This window comes from Fundulus heteroclitus, chromosome 23 (genome assembly GCF_011125445.2).
Source record: "Fundulus heteroclitus isolate FHET01 chromosome 23, MU-UCD_Fhet_4.1, whole genome shotgun sequence".
Lineage (NCBI taxonomy): Eukaryota > Metazoa > Chordata > Actinopteri > Cyprinodontiformes > Fundulidae > Fundulus > Fundulus heteroclitus.
The window spans coordinates 19,480,293-19,499,180 of NC_046383.1; the positions used below are offsets into that span (position 1 = coordinate 19,480,293).

General features: G+C 38.0%; 1 protein-coding gene across 1 annotated transcript; it reads left to right on the top strand.

Annotated features, from left to right (window-relative positions):
* Window positions 1–15,398: 15,398 nt before the first annotated feature.
* LOC105924526 (endonuclease domain-containing 1 protein) lies at window positions 15,399–18,888 on the top strand. Its single transcript, XM_036127533.1, has 3 exons — window positions 15,399–15,754; window positions 17,831–18,108; window positions 18,712–18,888. Exons 1-3 carry the CDS (start codon window positions 15,449–15,451, stop codon window positions 18,782–18,784), a joined length of 657 nt encoding a protein of 218 aa, XP_035983426.1. The 5' UTR covers window positions 15,399–15,448; the 3' UTR covers window positions 18,785–18,888.

Below are 18,888 nucleotides of genomic sequence, written 5' to 3' on the forward strand. Positions count from 1 at the left end.
GCATGCACAAATTGTCAATCGATATATTTGGTGTAATTGCGTCTTGGGAGTACATGCTAGTGGAGGCAGACACAGTGTATTTTGCCATATTATTTTTCCAAGATTAGCATTTCCTCTCAATGGATAAAACAAATAAACATAGATATCCACAACATTTGAAATCATGTTAATTATTGTTTTCTTCTCAGGTTTTAATTTAAAAACAGCCCTTTGAGGATAATTCTGATGTCTGGTTTGGAGGGTGGACATTTGAAGCGGTTAATACTTGTTTTTTTAATTCTCTATTTATTATAAGTGCACACATCATGCTAAACGTTTGAGTTGTTATCAAAAGGTTTTTCCTGTATAGGCGAGGTTTTGATCTTTTTTACTGGTTGTATTTCAGCCACTGTTGCTGAAAAATACTGTTCTCAGGTGATATGATCTCTATCGCTGGTGACGCCCTGACCAAACTACCTGTCACAACCCACAAAGCAACACCATTTATTGTGCTTTTATTTATTTATTTATTTATTTATTTATTTATTTATTTATTTATTATGCTTCTTGTCTGGCAGTGTAGCACTAAGAATTGCTTTGTTTAATGTCAAAGAGAACCCAACAGATTTACTTCCACATGTGGACCGTTGCTGCTTTAGCCATAGTGCTGCGCTTGATATATATGCAAAATAATATCTATTAGATATAGATAATATCTATTAGATATTATTTTGGGATTGTTTTAAATTCAATGAACACAGAAACAGTAAAAGAGAAAGAAAAGGAAGAGAAAAAAAGAGTAGAGGAAAAAGAGAGAACAAGATAACATCCTCGGAGTCTGCTTCTACACCAGCAGAGAGAGAGAGAGAGAGATAAAAAGAACAGCATAACCAACCAAAAAGATTATCACCGGTACAAACAACCAATGCCTTGATAACATCACTAAAAAATACACAGGATTGTTTAATACAAGAGTGACAGCCACAATTTGTCTGTGTAGAAGTGTATCTGTAAGCACCTGGATCTGAGCACCTGTAGGTGTTGGTGAGAGTGCACCTGTGTATGTAAGGTCTATCCATAAGAGAAATGCTCAATAGTGGTTGTGAGGAGACAAAGACACCCCCCCCCCCCTTACCCCCCAGAGCACTGAGGCAGACCAGAACCCCAGACATCCAAAAGGGCGCCCAGAGCAAAGGGGCCCAAGACGAACCAACACAGTGATAGCTGCCTCCCCCATCCCAGAGAAGCGCAGAGGAAAGCCCCATCTTCCTGCTGGAAGGAGAACCTAGCCTCCATGTCTCCAGTCCAAGTCTTTGTGTTGCAATTTCACATTAAATCTCCATTGAACTTGTAACTTTGTAATTCTAGCTTTCAAAAGTTCAAGGCTTAAGAATATTTAACACCGGTCTAAAAATGGCTGGCATCATCTACCATCAAGTGTCAAGAGGACACCCAACATGAAGGAGGATGAGGAAACTAGCGGAGCAAGTCTGTAAGGGCTTGGTTTATTTCCTTTAACTTTATCAGCTCTATTAACACTTTCTATCTCATCATTCATGACTAATTAAAACGTAATGACTCACCGATTTACAACTTTAATTATGTTACTGCATCAGTATTGGCGTTAAGTGTGATTTCACAGACGACCCACTAGATGGCGATGATGCATCATGGAAATGAAGATGATGCTCTTTATTTTTAAGCTTGGTGTTGATTGATAATTTTCTAAAATTATCAATTTGGTTAAAAATATGTTATAAACAGTAAGTGAAAGTGCTGCATTCATTCATTTGATCATTCATTCATGAATAATCTTTATTTATACAGGCGAGTCCAATTTACAGTGAGGTTTAATTTTCAAGAGAAACCTATTTGAGGCAGTTTGTTGCAGACAAACGTCATTCTAATGTTATAGGATACAGTTGTCATGATCCTTGGGTGTTTGTGTTTTTATTTTAGTTGTTTCCTGGACCATGGTTCCTTTAGTTAATTTTCCTTTAGTGTTGGTTTATATTAATTGTTACTTTTGTGGACCAGTTCGTTATTTTATAGGTTATTGATTCTGACAGATTTCTGTGCTTCCACCCTGTTTGCCCTCTCAGCTCTCCTTCATCTCTTAACTGTGTTTATTTGGTTTCAACTGACCTGAGTCCCTTTATCTTCTGATTAACTTTGTTTGTTCTTTATTGCTCTCTTCTCATCTCGTCCACTCGTTCATCACTTTTTATTTGTCTATTTGTTGTATCCTCCATTATCCTTTTGTGATTCCTGCTACCTTTTCATTAAATCTTCTACTCACCGTGAAGCTCCCAAATTACTGTCTGTGGTGTCTGGGTCCAGCAATCACCTCACTAAACATGACATGAGCATTTGGTTTGATTTTCTTTTTATGTTTAAGATAATAAAAAATGTCTGCGTTTTTATATTGTTTCTTGGAAATTATTTGGATATCATTATATACCGCGACTGTAGGACACTCTACATCTTAAAGAAATAGACATTTGTTAAAAATAAAAACACAATGCAAAACTTCTGTCATAAAAACTTGTATTATTTTGCAGAGTAGTTTAGCATTAGGATTAATGTAATAGTTAGCGTCATGATTGAAGTGTTTTGCAATGCCAGAGAATTTATTCACATGCACTGCAAAAACGGAACTAGAAATAAGTAAAATGTTCTTAAAATCAGTGTATTTGTCCTTTATTTGAGCAGGTTAATAACATGCTTTGCCAATGGAATAAGATTTTTGCACTTAAAATACAAACAATTCATCTCCATCTGCTTATTTTAAGTGCAGGATGTCTAATTATCTTATTTTAGGGGTCAAAATACTCATTCCGTTGGCAGATAATCTTATTTACCGGCTCAAATCAAGGATTAAAACTCTAACTTTAAGAACATTTTACTTATTTTTAGATCTGTTTTTGCAGTGTGTTGACGCCTTTATCTAGGACATGCTGTAAGATTAAAAATAAAAATGCAGTTTCCTGGTTGATTTATTTTATTGGACACATTTTGATTATTGAAGGCTTCCCACACCAAATTAAATAATCTTTTTTTCATTTACAGCAAATTTCTTTAAAATGGAAAGCAAATGGGGGGAGGTTTACAGGTCTTGGGGAAAGGGGATGCACAAGAGGACAAAAGCAAACTGTTATAGGCTGAGTGTTTATGTAAAGTTCTGTGCCAACTTATTCAGTTATAGTAAGGCATCACTGTGGACAACAATAAGAACTAGCTAGGGGTCCTAAAATGTCTGGGCAGTAGAGTTGAGGGACTGTATAGGTTGAGCTGAGTTGGCACATACCTGACAGTGTTAAGAATCAATAAATAATTCCAGTTGAGCATGGAGAAAACCTCGTGTTATTACACAAACCCTCAGGAAATATTTATCTAAATTCAGCATTCATGGTGAGAACTCAAAATCTAAAGGACACAACACATTTCTATCTAAAAGTACAATGCTCTTGCAACAATTACCTTATTCTTTAAGTGAAGAGGGGAAATTGTTCTTTGAAGCTGAGCTAAGCTGCAGAGCAGAGTTTGTGGTGTTTAATTTACCAAGTTTATAACCACATGTTGCAATTTTCATGTTGCAGATATTGCATGTTGCAGTCGGACTTGTTGGGGTACCAAGTTTGAAATATTTCCAAGTAGCAGACTTGGCTTGGTCCGGCACTTGCTCCACGTTGTTCTGTGTTTTCTCATCACTAGCTGCTGTATGTGGCAAATCTGCAGTTAGTCCACTAAGACACTTAAATAGTATCAGAGGGACTTAATCTCAGAATATACTTTATATCTGTAATATTTTTATTTTTGTAATATTATGAGTTTATTTTCGTATCCCTTTGGCTTTATTCCCCTGACTTTATTCTCGTAAAGAATACAAATAATTACAAGAATCTAACCTGGCCCTATTACTCCAGGACTAAGACAGTTCTGCAAACTGTGACTATTCTGGAAATGTTCCCCCTTAATTGTCATAATATGATGTTTTTCCCATAATATTACCATATTTGTCTTTTTTTTTTTAACTTTATTCTCCTATGACTTTTTTCTCATATAAGTAATTTTATCTCTCTACTGTAATACTCCCCCAAAAAGTCTGCTGCTAATCTGTGTCTATACCAGATCTTAAAAGGTTCACACGGTTTTATGAAATAATGAAAACCACAATGTTTAGATCTAATCAATTGATTTTTATTTTCATAACACATACACACACACACACACACACACACACACACACACACACACACACACACACATATATATATATATATATATATATATATATATATATATATATATATATATATATATATATATATATATATATTATATATCTTTCTGTCTCTCTCTCTCACCCACACACTTTTCAGAAATAAAGATTGTGAAACTGTGAACATTTATTTTAAAGCAACTAATGAAGGAAGCATTGAGTTGCTTTAAAAACGCAAAAACATACTTTAGCCTTTTATGTTTTATGATGTAAGGTAAAACATCCTTCATTACTTTTTATGTTGTAAACATCCTTAGTATAATATATACCGTGGGGAAGTTTTAATACAACAGCTAAATTATGAACAGCGTAAACAAAATACAAACAAAACAAATAGATCATTAAAGGATCAAACTTCTTTTGATTATGAGATATGGCTTACAGTTACAAACACCTTTTTTAAATCTGTTCACTGTAATTAAATATTAACATAAAGTGGGCAACATACTCGGTTCACTTTTTTAAGAGTGACACAGAGTTTGACCAAACACTACATGAAACTTAAACGAGGATTTTAAAAGAAAAAACAAAAAAAATTGAATTAGTTGTTTAACAATAGCAATATTTATTTTGCCCTGTTTAAACCATTTTTTCTAGCTGAAAGTATGTGGTTCAAGTGACACTTCAGCTGAAAGTATGTGGTTCAAGTGACAGAAAAAGAAAACAAGCTGGTTGAATGCAGGGAAGCTGATGTTACTCGTCTTCTATGGAAAAAAGTCTTAAAGGTAAATATATATAAATCTGTAAAAGTTAACTGAAGTAAATGTTTAATGTTAAAGCCATCCATCCATTTTTGCAAACCTGTCCAAGGCGGGGTACACCCTGGTCAGGTCGCCAGTCTATTGCAGGGCAACACAGAGACAAACAACCATTCTCACACACCTAAGGAGAATTTAGAGAAGCCAATTAACCTAACAGTCATGATTTTGGACTGTGGAAGGAAGCAGGAGTACCCAGAGAGAACCCATGCATGCACAGGGAGAACATGCAAACTCCATGCAGAAAGACCCAAGGTTGGATTTGAACCCAGAACCTTCTTGCTGCAAGGCAAAAGTGCTACCCACTGCCCACCGTGCAGCCCCTGCAACAGCTATCCTTCATGTGAAATTAATGAAATCAAGATAACAACAAGATCAGTTAAACAGAAGCTGCGGCATCATTTCCTGCAGCTTTACCCACATTTTTGGTTCACGTTGATCTCACGATTGATAGTGTGATGGTTCTGCAGACTGATGTTATCAGACATTTTCTCAGGTTTTGCCAGGAAACTGCCTAACTGAGGTGGAAACTCGAGTTACATAACTCGGACTCGAGTCAGACTGGACTCATTCATTTTATGACTTTAAACTTGACTTGAAAAACTGTTCAGAGACTTTGATTTGACATTTTGAATTGAACTTGAACCTGTTTACTTGAAAAGGCTTGATGTTTTAGCCCAAATCTAAAATTTAAAACACCCTTTTTTTAAAAGTGCTAACTGTAATTAATTTCACTCGTGTGAACAAACACAGACCTTATCTCTGTCTTTCCATACTCTGTATGTATGAATGTTTGAGCGTTGTACATCAGGGGTGGTCCTAGCCATTTTAGCGCCCTAGTTAGCATTATGGGGTGTACACACACACCCTACTATGCATTTTAGAGAAAGCTACATCCTACATGATGTATATGTAGGATGTATATCCTACATATACATCATGTAGCATTTTTCTACAGCACACATGAACGCTTTAGACGCTGACGCCACCCGCTCCGTTTCTGCTTTAAATAAACTGTTAAACCTAAACTGTTTGTCTGCCTCGAATACTGGGTCCACCTGGTCTACCTGTTCTTTAAAGACTGATCTAGCAGTCTTGTTATCATGCACCTTATCCACTGTTATATCCACAATACTGATAACTATTTATCAAAAATAGCATTCCACTTTTCCAAGGGGCACATTTTTTCAAAAAGCATTTTATTTGGCTCAGGTTGAACAGTGGCTCTGTGACTGCTGCAGTGCCCAGAACTTTTTAATCTAAGAAAAAAAAAAAGGAATAAATAAAAACCAACACAAAGAAGCAATAATTAAGTCGGTGTTTCCAGATTGGCTCCTTTTGAACACATTGAGCTGGAAAAAATAGTTTATGCGCAGCTTGTAAAAATGTGGGAATCTTTTCACAACATTTGGCTAAACATGATACCCCAGGAAACGGCGAACTTTAAGAAGATCTGTGGCTAGATTGGAAATAAATGAGCCTCTTTTGTTTAGCACAAATCCCTACAGAACGACCAGCCACATATGGCACTGCTACTATTAATATAAAATATAAGTTTCAGAAAGTATGTATGTGCAGCAGGCCATCTGAGGTGTGGAACATACAGAACCTGGAGGTTAAGGGGCTTTTTATCAGACACTTTAAATTCCCGTGCTTTTTGAACACCACAGCAAGGCTGCCTAAAGTAAGTTTATTTTTCTGAACTGTTGTAATCATTAAAATATTTTTCCTGTTGATCTCCACTGTTTAGTTTTGTAACACTAACATTAAACTAGTGTATATCTGGCAATTTTATTTCAGTTAAATCTATTTTTAATCTCAATCTTAACTTGTTAGTTGCTTTCATGACAAAGCTTTGTATTTGACTCTTGTCAATGTTTTTATCACACAAGATGCTCTTACTGGTCTTTTGTAATAGAAAATAATCCATTGCATATCAAAAATGAATACGGTATACTGTGTGAATGCAAATAAAAGTAATGTTTGCAATTTGAGAGAAGGAAGTGAATTTCACCACATGCCCACCTTCAAAAACTAGACCACAACACTGAGCACAGCCAAACAAAATAACATGATTTAAGAGTAAAGCTGTAGACAAATATACTCCCAGGAGTATTCTCTTCGGGCTATTAAAACTACTCAGCAAAAAATGAAAAGCGATTTCTAAAACATGCAACAAGAGAATCGCAGACAGAGATGGAACAGCTTCCGACTTTGTCCGACGTTTACAGTTGCATTAAAAGTGGTAGGTGGCATGTTTCTCTTGCTGCGATGAGAAAGCTGACTATAACATTGTCTTAATAGTAACTGTTCTGTAGGACTGCTTTCATCTTGTACTGAGATATATGTTAGGTCATTATATATATATATATAAAAAAAGTATATATATATATATATATATATATATATATATATATATATATATATATATATATGTAACCAGACTTTCGTTCGTTCAGTTCTTTCTGAAAACGTTTCGACACCGTTTTGCACTTGGCTCCAGTGTGGGCCACCACAATTGACAAAGACTCCTGTTTAGGTGTCGAAACGTTTTTAGAAAGAATACTCTGTATTTAGTCTTCATGTTCTTCGGTTCTCCGTGCCTGCAATTGCTTGTTCCCATTTGTTGCCTGTAAGCGACTTTGATTTCATCAATAAAGTTCATCATCTCCAGTTCTGCATCTACGACTGGGTTCTTCCACTATGAAACACACCATGCACCGGCATAGCTGAGGTTTTTCCACTTTCTTTTACCCACATACATTTTCCAACATTTTATTCCAACTGTTTTTTATTGCTTTTATTCTGTTTTTATTTTCCAATGTTTTAAATCACTTTGCATCATCCTTGTACTGAAATGTACTTTACAAATACATTTGCCTTATCTCGATGGTTGCACACCATCCGGCAGAACATAAACATAACGTGAGCATTTCCAGTCTTTTGATTGGACGACCCGAGCTCGGGGCCAGAGGATTTGTGCTCTATGGCTGTCTACTTAGAGTGTGTTGGGCATGCGCACTGCGATTTCAGATGTCCATTATTTAAACAAACGTTGGTGGGCCGATTTAGCCTACTGAGCTTGTTAGCATTCTGACAGACTTAGATATAGAGAAAAAAATGTTTCAGTATTTTATTGGTAAGGGAATCAGTCTTTTTTTCTTTTACAATATTGTTCTGTAAAGAACCTTCAAGACTCACTGATTATTGTGAAAATAGAGCTCCACAGCGACATCTGGTGGGGGCTGGCCCCGCTGGCCCCGAATGCCAAGACGCTACAGTATATAACTAAGCATTTAGTCAGCATGCTAAATCTTTAGCTTGATTATAGATGGATTTATTTCTAAGTAAAGTTTATTGTTAGGCTTTCTCAATTCAAAGCTACTGAAGGAAAAGTTTGCAGCTATAAGCTGTGGGAAAGTGTCCTGCTGCATATTTAAATTCTCATGCACAGTCACATTGCTTGTTACTGCTGTACTATAGGATGCCGTGAAATTATTTTAATATCACATATTCGACGTGTCAAACTGTGCATTTTTCTGTGCTTATTTTGTAGAGCATGCACGCAACATTGTGGTGAGGAGGTGTTCTATGAGTTTATTGGTCAAAATAATTTTTTTTGCTGTCTTTGTATTTCCATTAATAGCTCATACAACATTAGTAATTTGAAACCAGATTGTTATTAAAAGGCTAACGATAACTGTCTTGAATTAAAAGCCAGAACCATGTGCTAGCTATACATTTTTGTCGAGAGCTCGGTTGGGCATTTCTTGTCCCACTTGTCTTTGGGTTGGTTGTCACACATGTGAAAATTAGTTTAAAATGCAGTGAATCTGCGGCGGGCGTCTATCCGTTGGCTTGATTAGTTGTTTCTCCGGTACTCTACTGCCATGTCTCCCAAAAATAATAACAGTTATCCCAAACGGTCAAAGCAACCTAAATGAAGTACATTTTCTATCAAACAAAGTACCAGCTTTGTACTTTTGTAATAGAACATTAATTAACATCCCTTTTGTCCTTCTACAAAAGCTACCCCTTCGATAAATCTTCCCACCTGAGCTGTGATCCTCAGTCTTTCCAGAGTTACCATGGGCCTCCTATCTGCTTCCCTGATAAATTGTGAGGTTGCTCCACCCCTTTACTCCACACTCTTCACGTTGTACTCTTTACCTACATTTTTATTTATAATGAAATTTGAAAACGATGTGTTCTTTTAATTCCTCTGTACAACTATCCACTACTTGTATACAGCCATGCCATGTATACTTGTTGAAACAAAATCTCTGTAAAATACACAGAGGTTTGTAATTGTGGCACTCAAAAGTTCAAGGGGTACGAATGTTTTTTGCTGGGCACTGAACTGCTCTAAAATAGCTGGCATCAGCTGAGAGTATAGGCCTAAGTGTTAAAAAAATAGATAAATGTATCTTTACGTTTTAATTGTGGGGGGTTTAAACAAATAGGCTATGTACATTTCAGAATTACAACCTGCAGCCGAGTCAGGAGGACACATAACATAAAGAAGGATGAGTAAACCAGCTGATCCATTCTGTAAGAGGTTGTTTTATTTTCTTAATTCCTTTAACTTTTGTTAAATCTGTTTCATTGCAGTAAATAAAACGTTATGATAACATGCTGACCTTAATCCTCTTGTAGTTCCACCAATTGTACACTAGATTGCAATAATGCATCCTACAAGTAGCCCTTGATTTCCAAATTTTGTGATGGTTTTTGTGGCGCTTTGCGGGTGAGAGTTTCAACACTGGACATGAGCAAGGCTATGGAGACAAGCAAATGTTCTTATCATTTCCAAAATGATCACTTTGTTTAAAAATATTTTATAAGCAGCAAGTGAAAGTGCGTCATTCATAATAATAATAATAATTCATAATGAACAACACACTTAAGTGAATGAATGAATGATTCACTTATTCCCCGTATTTATACAGGTGAATCCCATTGAAAGTGACTGTTTAATTTTCAAGAAAGACCTGTATGAGCCATCATACAATATAAAACCCTTTTTATTGCAGACAAACATCATTAAAATGTTGTTTTTAGAGTACAGTACTTCAAATAAGTGAATGAAACTAGGCAGATTTAAAAATAAAATATGCTGTCAGGTTCTCTAAGGTTCATAAAATCAAACGATGCTCCATACAGAGCATCTCATAATACTGAAAACTGGTAAAACATGTTGAAACATTTCAGGAGCCCTTAAACAATCTATTGGTTAGATTTTTCATACATATAAGATGAGAATGATCAAGTAACAGACCAGAACATCTGGATTATAGGAGTAGAAAAGAAACAAATATCAATGTTTGTTACATGATGTAAAGAATGAACAGAAAACAAATTGATACAGAAATCAGATTTCGTTTGTCAAGCACTTGAAAGTATTTAATTTGTTTTTAAAAGATCCTAATGGGACTCTCTTGTTTTCCTTGATAAACTGACCTACCACCTTACAAATCTTTAAACCGAGAAAAGAATTAGTTATACTCAGATTAGGCTTTTGGGGGATTTTATTGTTAAATTTCTTAAACTATTAATAACCCATGTTTCCTACCATATATAATTGAAAGTTTAAGGCAGAAATATAAAGTATATTTATTTTCAGAGATAAAGAATGTGGACATTTATTCTAAAACTATAAAAGAAGTCTTAGAAGCAGAGGCATCAGATTCCTTCAAAAATGCAAAAGTATAATTTTACCTTTAATTTTTTCTGACGTAAGGTAAAACACCTTTCACTACATTTTGTAAAATGTATTACTCACTGAGTAAACTCAAGTAGGGAGTAAACTCAAACTGCTGAGCTGTTCAGAGGCCTGGGTTGGCCCATACTCAAAGCCACACAGTCACTCTCTAATTTGATGTTTATTACGCTGAATTTTCTGCAAGTTTGTTTGTGTCTGTACAGTCTCACATGTGACCTTTTAAGAGAGGATGAAAATAAACATTTATATAACATCTCTCTTGTAAGTACACAACAGCTGATGTCCTTGGATATATTCGGTCCAGTTTGAGAATAAATAGTATGCCAACAGATGATGGGTTTGCGGGTGGGTTCCTACACCTTTAATCACTAAATATCTTTGATGATTATGTCGCAGACGGAGCAAAGCTTAAAGAACAACAAACAGAAATAAACAATCATACTTAAAAGTGATAAATTGTCAGAGAGCCATAGAAACAACATCAACCACTCAGTCATATAAACTGGCATTATTAAACATTAGATCTCTGTCAGACAAATGATTTTTAATCAACGACTTAATTACTGACAATAATCTTGATGTTATGTTTTTGACAGAGACATGGTTAAATTAATTTAGTGAGGCACCAATTCTAAGTTGACTCCTCCAAACTACAATTTTGTTTGTGAGAGTAGACAGCAAAGGAAAGATGGAGGAGTGGCAACATTTGTTTAGTGATGCGCTAAAGTATATTTTAAAGTGTAACAAATATTTGCCTCTTCTGAATATTTGGCTCGTCAGGTAAAGAGCCCGGTATGAATTGTGTTCACACATGTTTAATGCCCCCCTAAGTCCTAATCAAACTTTTAAAATGATTTTAATTACCTCCTATCTGTGATTATGATTGGTTAATTACTGTGGGAGATTTCATCTTTCATGCTGACAACCTGGAAAACAGAAGTGCAAAAGAACTGTGCAACACACTTAGAAACTTTGGTTTAACTCAACATGTTAAACAGGGACATATTTTAGACTTGATCATCACTAAAGGTCTAAACATTTTCAAAGTGAATGTAACTGATGTTGCTCTAATCACTTTTCTATTACCTTTGAAATCATTGTTTCCAGTGACACGATCAGCCCAAGAGACATCATAAGAAAACACATATTTAAGGATAATGTCGCTGAAACCTTTAACCAAGCCTTCTTTTCTACTTCCACTCTGTCCTGTAACTCAGGGGATGAACTATTAGATAACTTTCACGCTAAAGTTTCAGACCTAATTGACCGCATTGCTCCAATTAAAGTGAAGGTTGTTTCTGGGAAGAAAAAAATCTCCTTGGTGAAGTGCTCCAGCCTTTGTGATTCAGCATTGGACTGGTATAAATCCTACTCAAAGAACAGGGACTTTTTTCTGTCAGTAGGTAACCCTACTTCATAGACCACAAAAATCACACGCAGGGTTCTCCAAGGGTCCATTTTTGGTCCCCTCCTATTCCATATCCCCTTTCTCCCTTTAGATCAGGTCATTAAAAACAACATCGGTTACCATAACTATGTTGATGACACACATCTTAGGAAGCCAGAGCTAGCTGTAGCAGATGATTAACCAGAAATCATGAGCGTCAAGGTACTTCCGGGCCATTAGCTAGATGAGTTAATCTTAAATTACACAAACCACCATAAAATGTACATTAATGTTCCCTATTAATGTTGTACTAGCCACTGTAGCACTGATGAACAATGGTGGAGCAAAACAAAACAAGCATGACATTTAAACAAGCCATAGTACTGGTACATAGTACATAGTACAAATCCCAGTACATTATATGTACTGGGATTTGTAGCAGGTTATTAATGGAGGCAAATAGCGGCTAATGCTACCAGACATTCGGCACTCACTTAAAAAGACCTTTATTTAAAGAACTATATTTTGTTGTATTGAGCAGACCGGAAAGCACAAACATTATTGTTCGATCAATATATAAAACCTTTATGAAAATAAAGTTCGTCAAAAAAAAAACGGTTAGCTTAGCCTGTTAGCTCCTGCTCTTAACCTCAGTCAAACCTTAAAACACAGTGAAAACACATTAAAAGTAAACAATTTAACTTTGCCTGCTCATTTCTACCAAACCTCTGCCTCTGTGTCCGTTTGGTCGACCATAGGGCCTCTGGTTGCAATGAGTTACTCCAGGGCGAAGCTGGTTTTTTAGTTTAAAGCTGTTAAAGCTAGTGGTGAGGAAGCTCGGCGCAGTGGGGAACTCTGCAGACCCTCCTAGCACGACTGTGTTTGGTGCTGGGGAGGCTGCAGTGTATTAGCTTGGTCCAGCCTCAGGAAACCGCTTCATGCAGTCTAGAATCAGCTTTCTTGCAAAAACTGAGAAAAATCATAAAAGCTGGGTTCTGTAGAGTTACTCTGGTGTCTGATTCCACAGACAGACTCAACGAAATATAGCAGACTTTACTTAGCTTGGTCCCACGTGCACATGGTTGTGGGTCTCCAAACTCCATGTGGGCCCACGGATAGAGAGCATTCCTCTTTGATGCTACTGAAGAACCGCGGCCAAAAGAGGGGGATGAGTTTGGGGGCCTAGGCCTTATAGACCAGTTCGCTGCTATTGTTTTCATCCAGGTTTTTCGCCATGCGCGCCGGACTGGTAGGCAAAAGGCGAACACAATGGCGGACGCAAAGAGAGAAACTGACGAGTTCTCCGCGTATTTTTCTTCTTTAGATAACGTATCACAAGATCGTTTTAAGAGTCAGTTGATGGTTGATGGTATCAGATTGCCAGATCCACACAGCAAAAGCCTGAAGGGATGGAGCGAGTCTGTGAAATGCTGGCCAAGGGTTCCGTACCGCGACATACAGCTGCCTTATAAACACGCAGGCCAGTACACACGAGAGAGCATGGAAGCATGAAACCACTGGACGGCTACAATTATTTTATATCGGGACATAGGCTCCAGCAACGCCTGCAACGCCATGAGGGATTAAGCGGGTCAGAAAATGGATGGATGGATGTTGTTCAGACATGTTTGTGTAACAGCAGAAAACGGAGTCGGACACCAGACAGCGCCTCAGCAGAGAGAAAGACCCGCCCGGTCGGTTAAAAAAAACATTGTTCACTACGGATTATTTTGGTGTTTTTATCTTGTTAAAATGGGTGGGGGTGTCGGCGACGTTGCAGGGTAAACACAGACGTACTAGCGCGCGTGAACAGGGGTGTAATGCAGCCGCTGTCTGGTGCACATTATTGCACACTGATTGCTCGAAGAAAACTAAAATGATGCTGCGTGCTGCTGCTACAGCGCATCGACTCCACTTCTCCAGGCCCCTCCGCCACTATTTAAGTAGAACAATGACTAGTGCAGAATTAAGTTGTATTTACCGGAGATGAAGTGTAGACTGCAAATTCTGTCATGGTATGATGGCTCCCACTGTCCGTTCGGATTGTCTGCCTGCGCTCTTTTCATTGAAATTATCAATTTCTTTCTTCGTCCTTCCTCCTTCGATAAACGACAGAAACGTACATCCGACGATTTGGAATGCCTCTCTATGCAACCGGGAGCACAACAAGTCGTAGGCATTGCTTAGATTCCATAAATAAACGAAGTAAAAGTACGCTCTAAATCACCCGTTTTGTCATGTAGTAGACGAGAACAGTACTGTTTTTGCCTACCCGCGGGACCCGGATGTAGCGCTGACGTCACGCGTGAACTGGTCTATAGTTTCATCAGGCACCCTGCTGTGAGGGGCAGTCCCTTGGTGCCTTTAGCTCATAGCATTAGACACCTGATTTTATTCCAGTTGGCTGAAAGCACAAGAGGTGTTGATGTCGTGATGTGTAACCATTACTCACACGTTACTCTTTTTAAGAAAAGTAAGTCCTGGTGTAGTTTAAGCTTTTTCTTTGGTGGTGGCATTTTGCTGAGCGATGACAAACCATTTTTTGGATGGTGTTAACGTAACTTGGGAACACTGACAAAGTCAGCAGTTCAATAATGGACTGGTGCCCATCCCACGATTAAGATGAATAAACTAAAAAGATTTGGTTTCTGGATATAAATGTAAACTAGCAACAAGACATTATAAACCAGCCATATTCATGACACCATTCCTTACAGAGTATTTTACCTCATTATGAGATGTCTGATCAGACTAACCCATGTATGGCGGCCTGAAGACACAGCTGACCCACATTAAATTCTGGCCTCCAATCCTTCCCCTCCACCCTTTCCTGTTAGCCTACTTTTAATGGAAGGCCAACTATCCCCCCCCCCCCCCCCCTTAAAAAAGTGAAAGAACAAACTGTCTGAGAGAAACTGTGCCATCACTTCCAGTGACTTTAACCACATTTCAAAAAGAAGCAGTGTTTTTATATTCAGGTTAGTGTGGGAAGTTTCTGCATACCGACGTGACTGGACCAAATATTTTCCTGGGTTTTACAGGGGAATTTGGGATTTGTGGTCATTAGATAAACATCCATTCCTGCTACTATAGCACATTTAAAAAATGTTGCAAGAGGTATTAAAAATAGAACTGAGTTACAGAAAAGGGGTGTTGTTCAAAACGTCACCTGTAAGGTTTCCGCTGTGAGAATATAAAGTCTCTGTCTGAGGCCATAAAAGCAAAGGATTTTTTTTCAAGATGACCCTTTGAGATCTCTGGACCTTTTTTTTTATCCCTCTCTAGCAGATTCTTCCCTTCTGACCAATTTTCTCCACAGGATGTCTCAGAAGAACTCCCTGCTGTCCTTCTCAGCAGCCTTGCTGTTCCTCCTGTCTTGGTTTGGTGGTCTGGTAGTTGGAGAGCTCAGCAATGACTTCTCCGAGTGTCTTAAATTCTTCTACGAGGAAACTCCACCGAGTGGTTTTGATTACACAGCGTACCAGCCAATATGCCAGCGCTACAAGAACACATATCGCTTTGCCAGCCTGTATCACAGACAGCATCGGGCTCCTTTGTTCTCTGCCTACATTCTGAGACTTGCAGATGGACCACGGCCCAATACCTCATGGATGTATGAACCACAGGTAGGTAAGATAAGTACCACTGTGATCAAAATATAGCCATCACTTATAGAAAGACCATACAGAGCTAACTGTGTGTCAGAAATATCATATATTTTTGATGAGACTCCATTATGATTCAACTGATTTAGTCCTCTCTTTCTTAAGAAATATCCATTATAGACTGGTATAAACTGTGCTTTTATTATCAGGGTAATCACATCCAAACCATAACAAAAATCTGGTTTGAGCAATTAAAACCACCTACTGTACTGTGTGTACCCTTTCCATTGTTATTAGTTGTACTGTAATGCAAAGTATGTTTAGTTTTATGTCTGCTGCTGCAACAGATCTTTATTCCAGACAGGGAACAATAAAGTACATTTATCTTTTATTCCTATCTAACAATTGATAGAGGCATACATATTTGTATTTAGACATAAAATATTTTAATACACTCAATAATAAAATTAAACACTCTCAAATCTATGAGAATCTATTTAAATGTTGAATTATTATGCTTTCCTTTCTAGTGACTGGTTTTAACGTACAATTAAAGAATACCTGTGATTGGAATAATTTTTTAAATTGCAAGAAGGTTCTGGGTTCAAATCCAACCCTGGGTCTTTCTACATGGAGTTTGCATGTTCTCCCTGTGCATTCTCTCCGGGTACTCCTGCTTCCTCCCACAGTCCAAAAACATGACTGTTAGGTTAATTGGCTTCTCTAAATTGTCCTTAGGTGTGAGTGTGTGTGCGTGAATGGTTGTTTGTCCTGTTTGTCTCTGTGTTGCCCTGTGACAGACTGGCGACCTGTCAAGGGTGAACCCCGCCTCTCGCCCGGTGAACGCTGGTGATAGCCACCATGAGGGATTAAGCGGGTCAGAAAATGGATGGATGATCTGTGGCACTGTAAATAGGCTGGGGTTTCAACATGTGGAATACCCCACCCTTCCGCTCGCTTCACCAACACTACAGAGGATGGGTCTGGAATGCAGTGCGCGCACGTGTCCTGTAGCTGTAGGACGCAGCTGACGACTCCAGTCTGTCGTGTGGTATTTTGTTAGCTTTTGGTTTGTTTGCTGTTTTGATGATTTGGCCTGGTGGGACCGGTTTTCCTGTTTATCCATTCTTTCTTTGCAGTAGTCTGGTAATAGTATGGGCTTCAATGGCCCTGTATAGGGCCCCTGCTATTCCGTTCTGTTCTTTTGAAGTCCAACTTTCTGTTAATACTTTTGGGATTTGTGTGTGTTTTTTTCTCTCTTTTTTTTTGGGACACGGGGAACTGAGGGCATTTAAACTCTCTCTCTTTTTCCCTCCACAGAGAATCAAAGCAGCTGAAAAAGAGAAGTCCAAGACAGTTTTAAAATAAAATAATTTTGTTAGCCCTCATGTTTATCTGAGTCCTCAAATATGTTGGGCCCTTTTGGGAAGTAACAAAATTTTATGTATTATAATTATCTCAGTATTCAGTCAAACCCAGAATTAAGCTGCGTGTAACTACACTAATGAAATACTAACTTTTCTACAAAGGTTCCAACAAGGAGGTTGCTTTGAAATACAAATAAAAGGGTTCTGGCTTAAATTGGAGGTGTTTTACCCATCTTAAATCCTAGAGAAAAGTTTCAAAAAAGAAAAAAAGAAAACAGCGGTTCACTGCCTTTGTTGTCTGCTGCAGTTTGGGAGGAATAAAGTTCAGTTTTGGTGGTCGGTAGGATCTGTAAACTACGGGGTTTTCCTCAGTTCTAGCAGCTCAGCCCTCCCAGACTGGATTAAAGCTTGGAGTGGTGATAACACGAAGAAAAACATATTGAGCCGAAAGCCTCAAGTGTCTGCAGGAGCCCGTACCGTGACCTTGGAAGGACTTTATGGTTTAGTTAATTATGGATCTTTTGAAAAGAGTGGGAGAAGATCATTCACTTTAACAAATACCTGGACATGTATCCACATGCATCCACCAAACAGTTTTTGTTTTAAACATCGCATGTTCTGAGAATTGTAGGTGCAAGTATATAATTGTGTCTAGTCAAACCTTTGTTGTAGCTTGTAAAATGAATCAGATGACTGATGATTCGTTCATTTCCTGGTATTCTTTTTTCAGTTGGCGTTTGCTGGTGACAGTCCAGATATGAGACCTTTTGGCCGTCCTGTTGATCAGAATGTTATTGAAAGCCAAGCGGTTGATGATGACTACAAACACTCTGGTTTCACCAGGGGACACCTCACTCCTAGTTTTCACCAGGAGAAAGAAGATGACAGAAATGCCACCTTCACTCTGACAAACATCGTTCCCCAGAAAAAAGGATCCAACGAGGGCCCCTGGAACACACTGGAGAAAAATGTGTTGGACAGATTCAAGGCCTTTTGCACTGGTTCAATGTACGTAATAACTGGTGTCATGCCTTATAAATTCGATGCACACTGGATCAGAGACAGAGTGTCTGTTCCTGAGTACATGTGGTCCGCTTACTGCTGCCCCTCATACAAATCTAAGCTCCGTAAGAATAAGAAAAAGTTCTTTCCTACATTTGCTGCAGTGGGAAGAAATGATAACAGCAGTGGAGAGGAGATTGTGCCTGTTAAGAAAACAGCAAAGCCTTCAGAACAAGGCTATGATGTGAGGGAGATGCCGTTGGAGGAATTGGAGGCTATCCTGAACCACAGGCTGAAGATGTCTGTCAATCTGTTTGATGGCAAATGTTTAAAATTACAAACTACATCAACTCCTAAAATCACTAAGGATATAAAACAGAACTTACCTATATTTGCTGCAGTGGGAAGAAATGATAAAAGCAGTGGAGAGGAGACTGGTTTAATTGGTTATTTAATATGTATAGTGATCACAGGTATTTTGATATGTTGGACAAGATTTGCATGGGTTCGTAGAATTTTAAGAAGCTTGGTGCGCTTTCGTTTTGGTAGCGCAGCCTTAGGGTTCCCAAACTGTGGTTCTGTGCTAGTTGCCTCTCTCTCTCTTTTTAGGCAAAAAAAGAGAGCAATCAAGAAACTACAATCAAGAAAGCAATCAAGAAACTACGACTTAAGTGATGTGTAATGCAGGACATTCTCTCGGGCAGGAGGAACAGTTAAACAGTTAATTCATGTTTTTGAGATAACAGTACTCCCTGCATCGGGAGAGTGTTTGAAATCAATAAAACT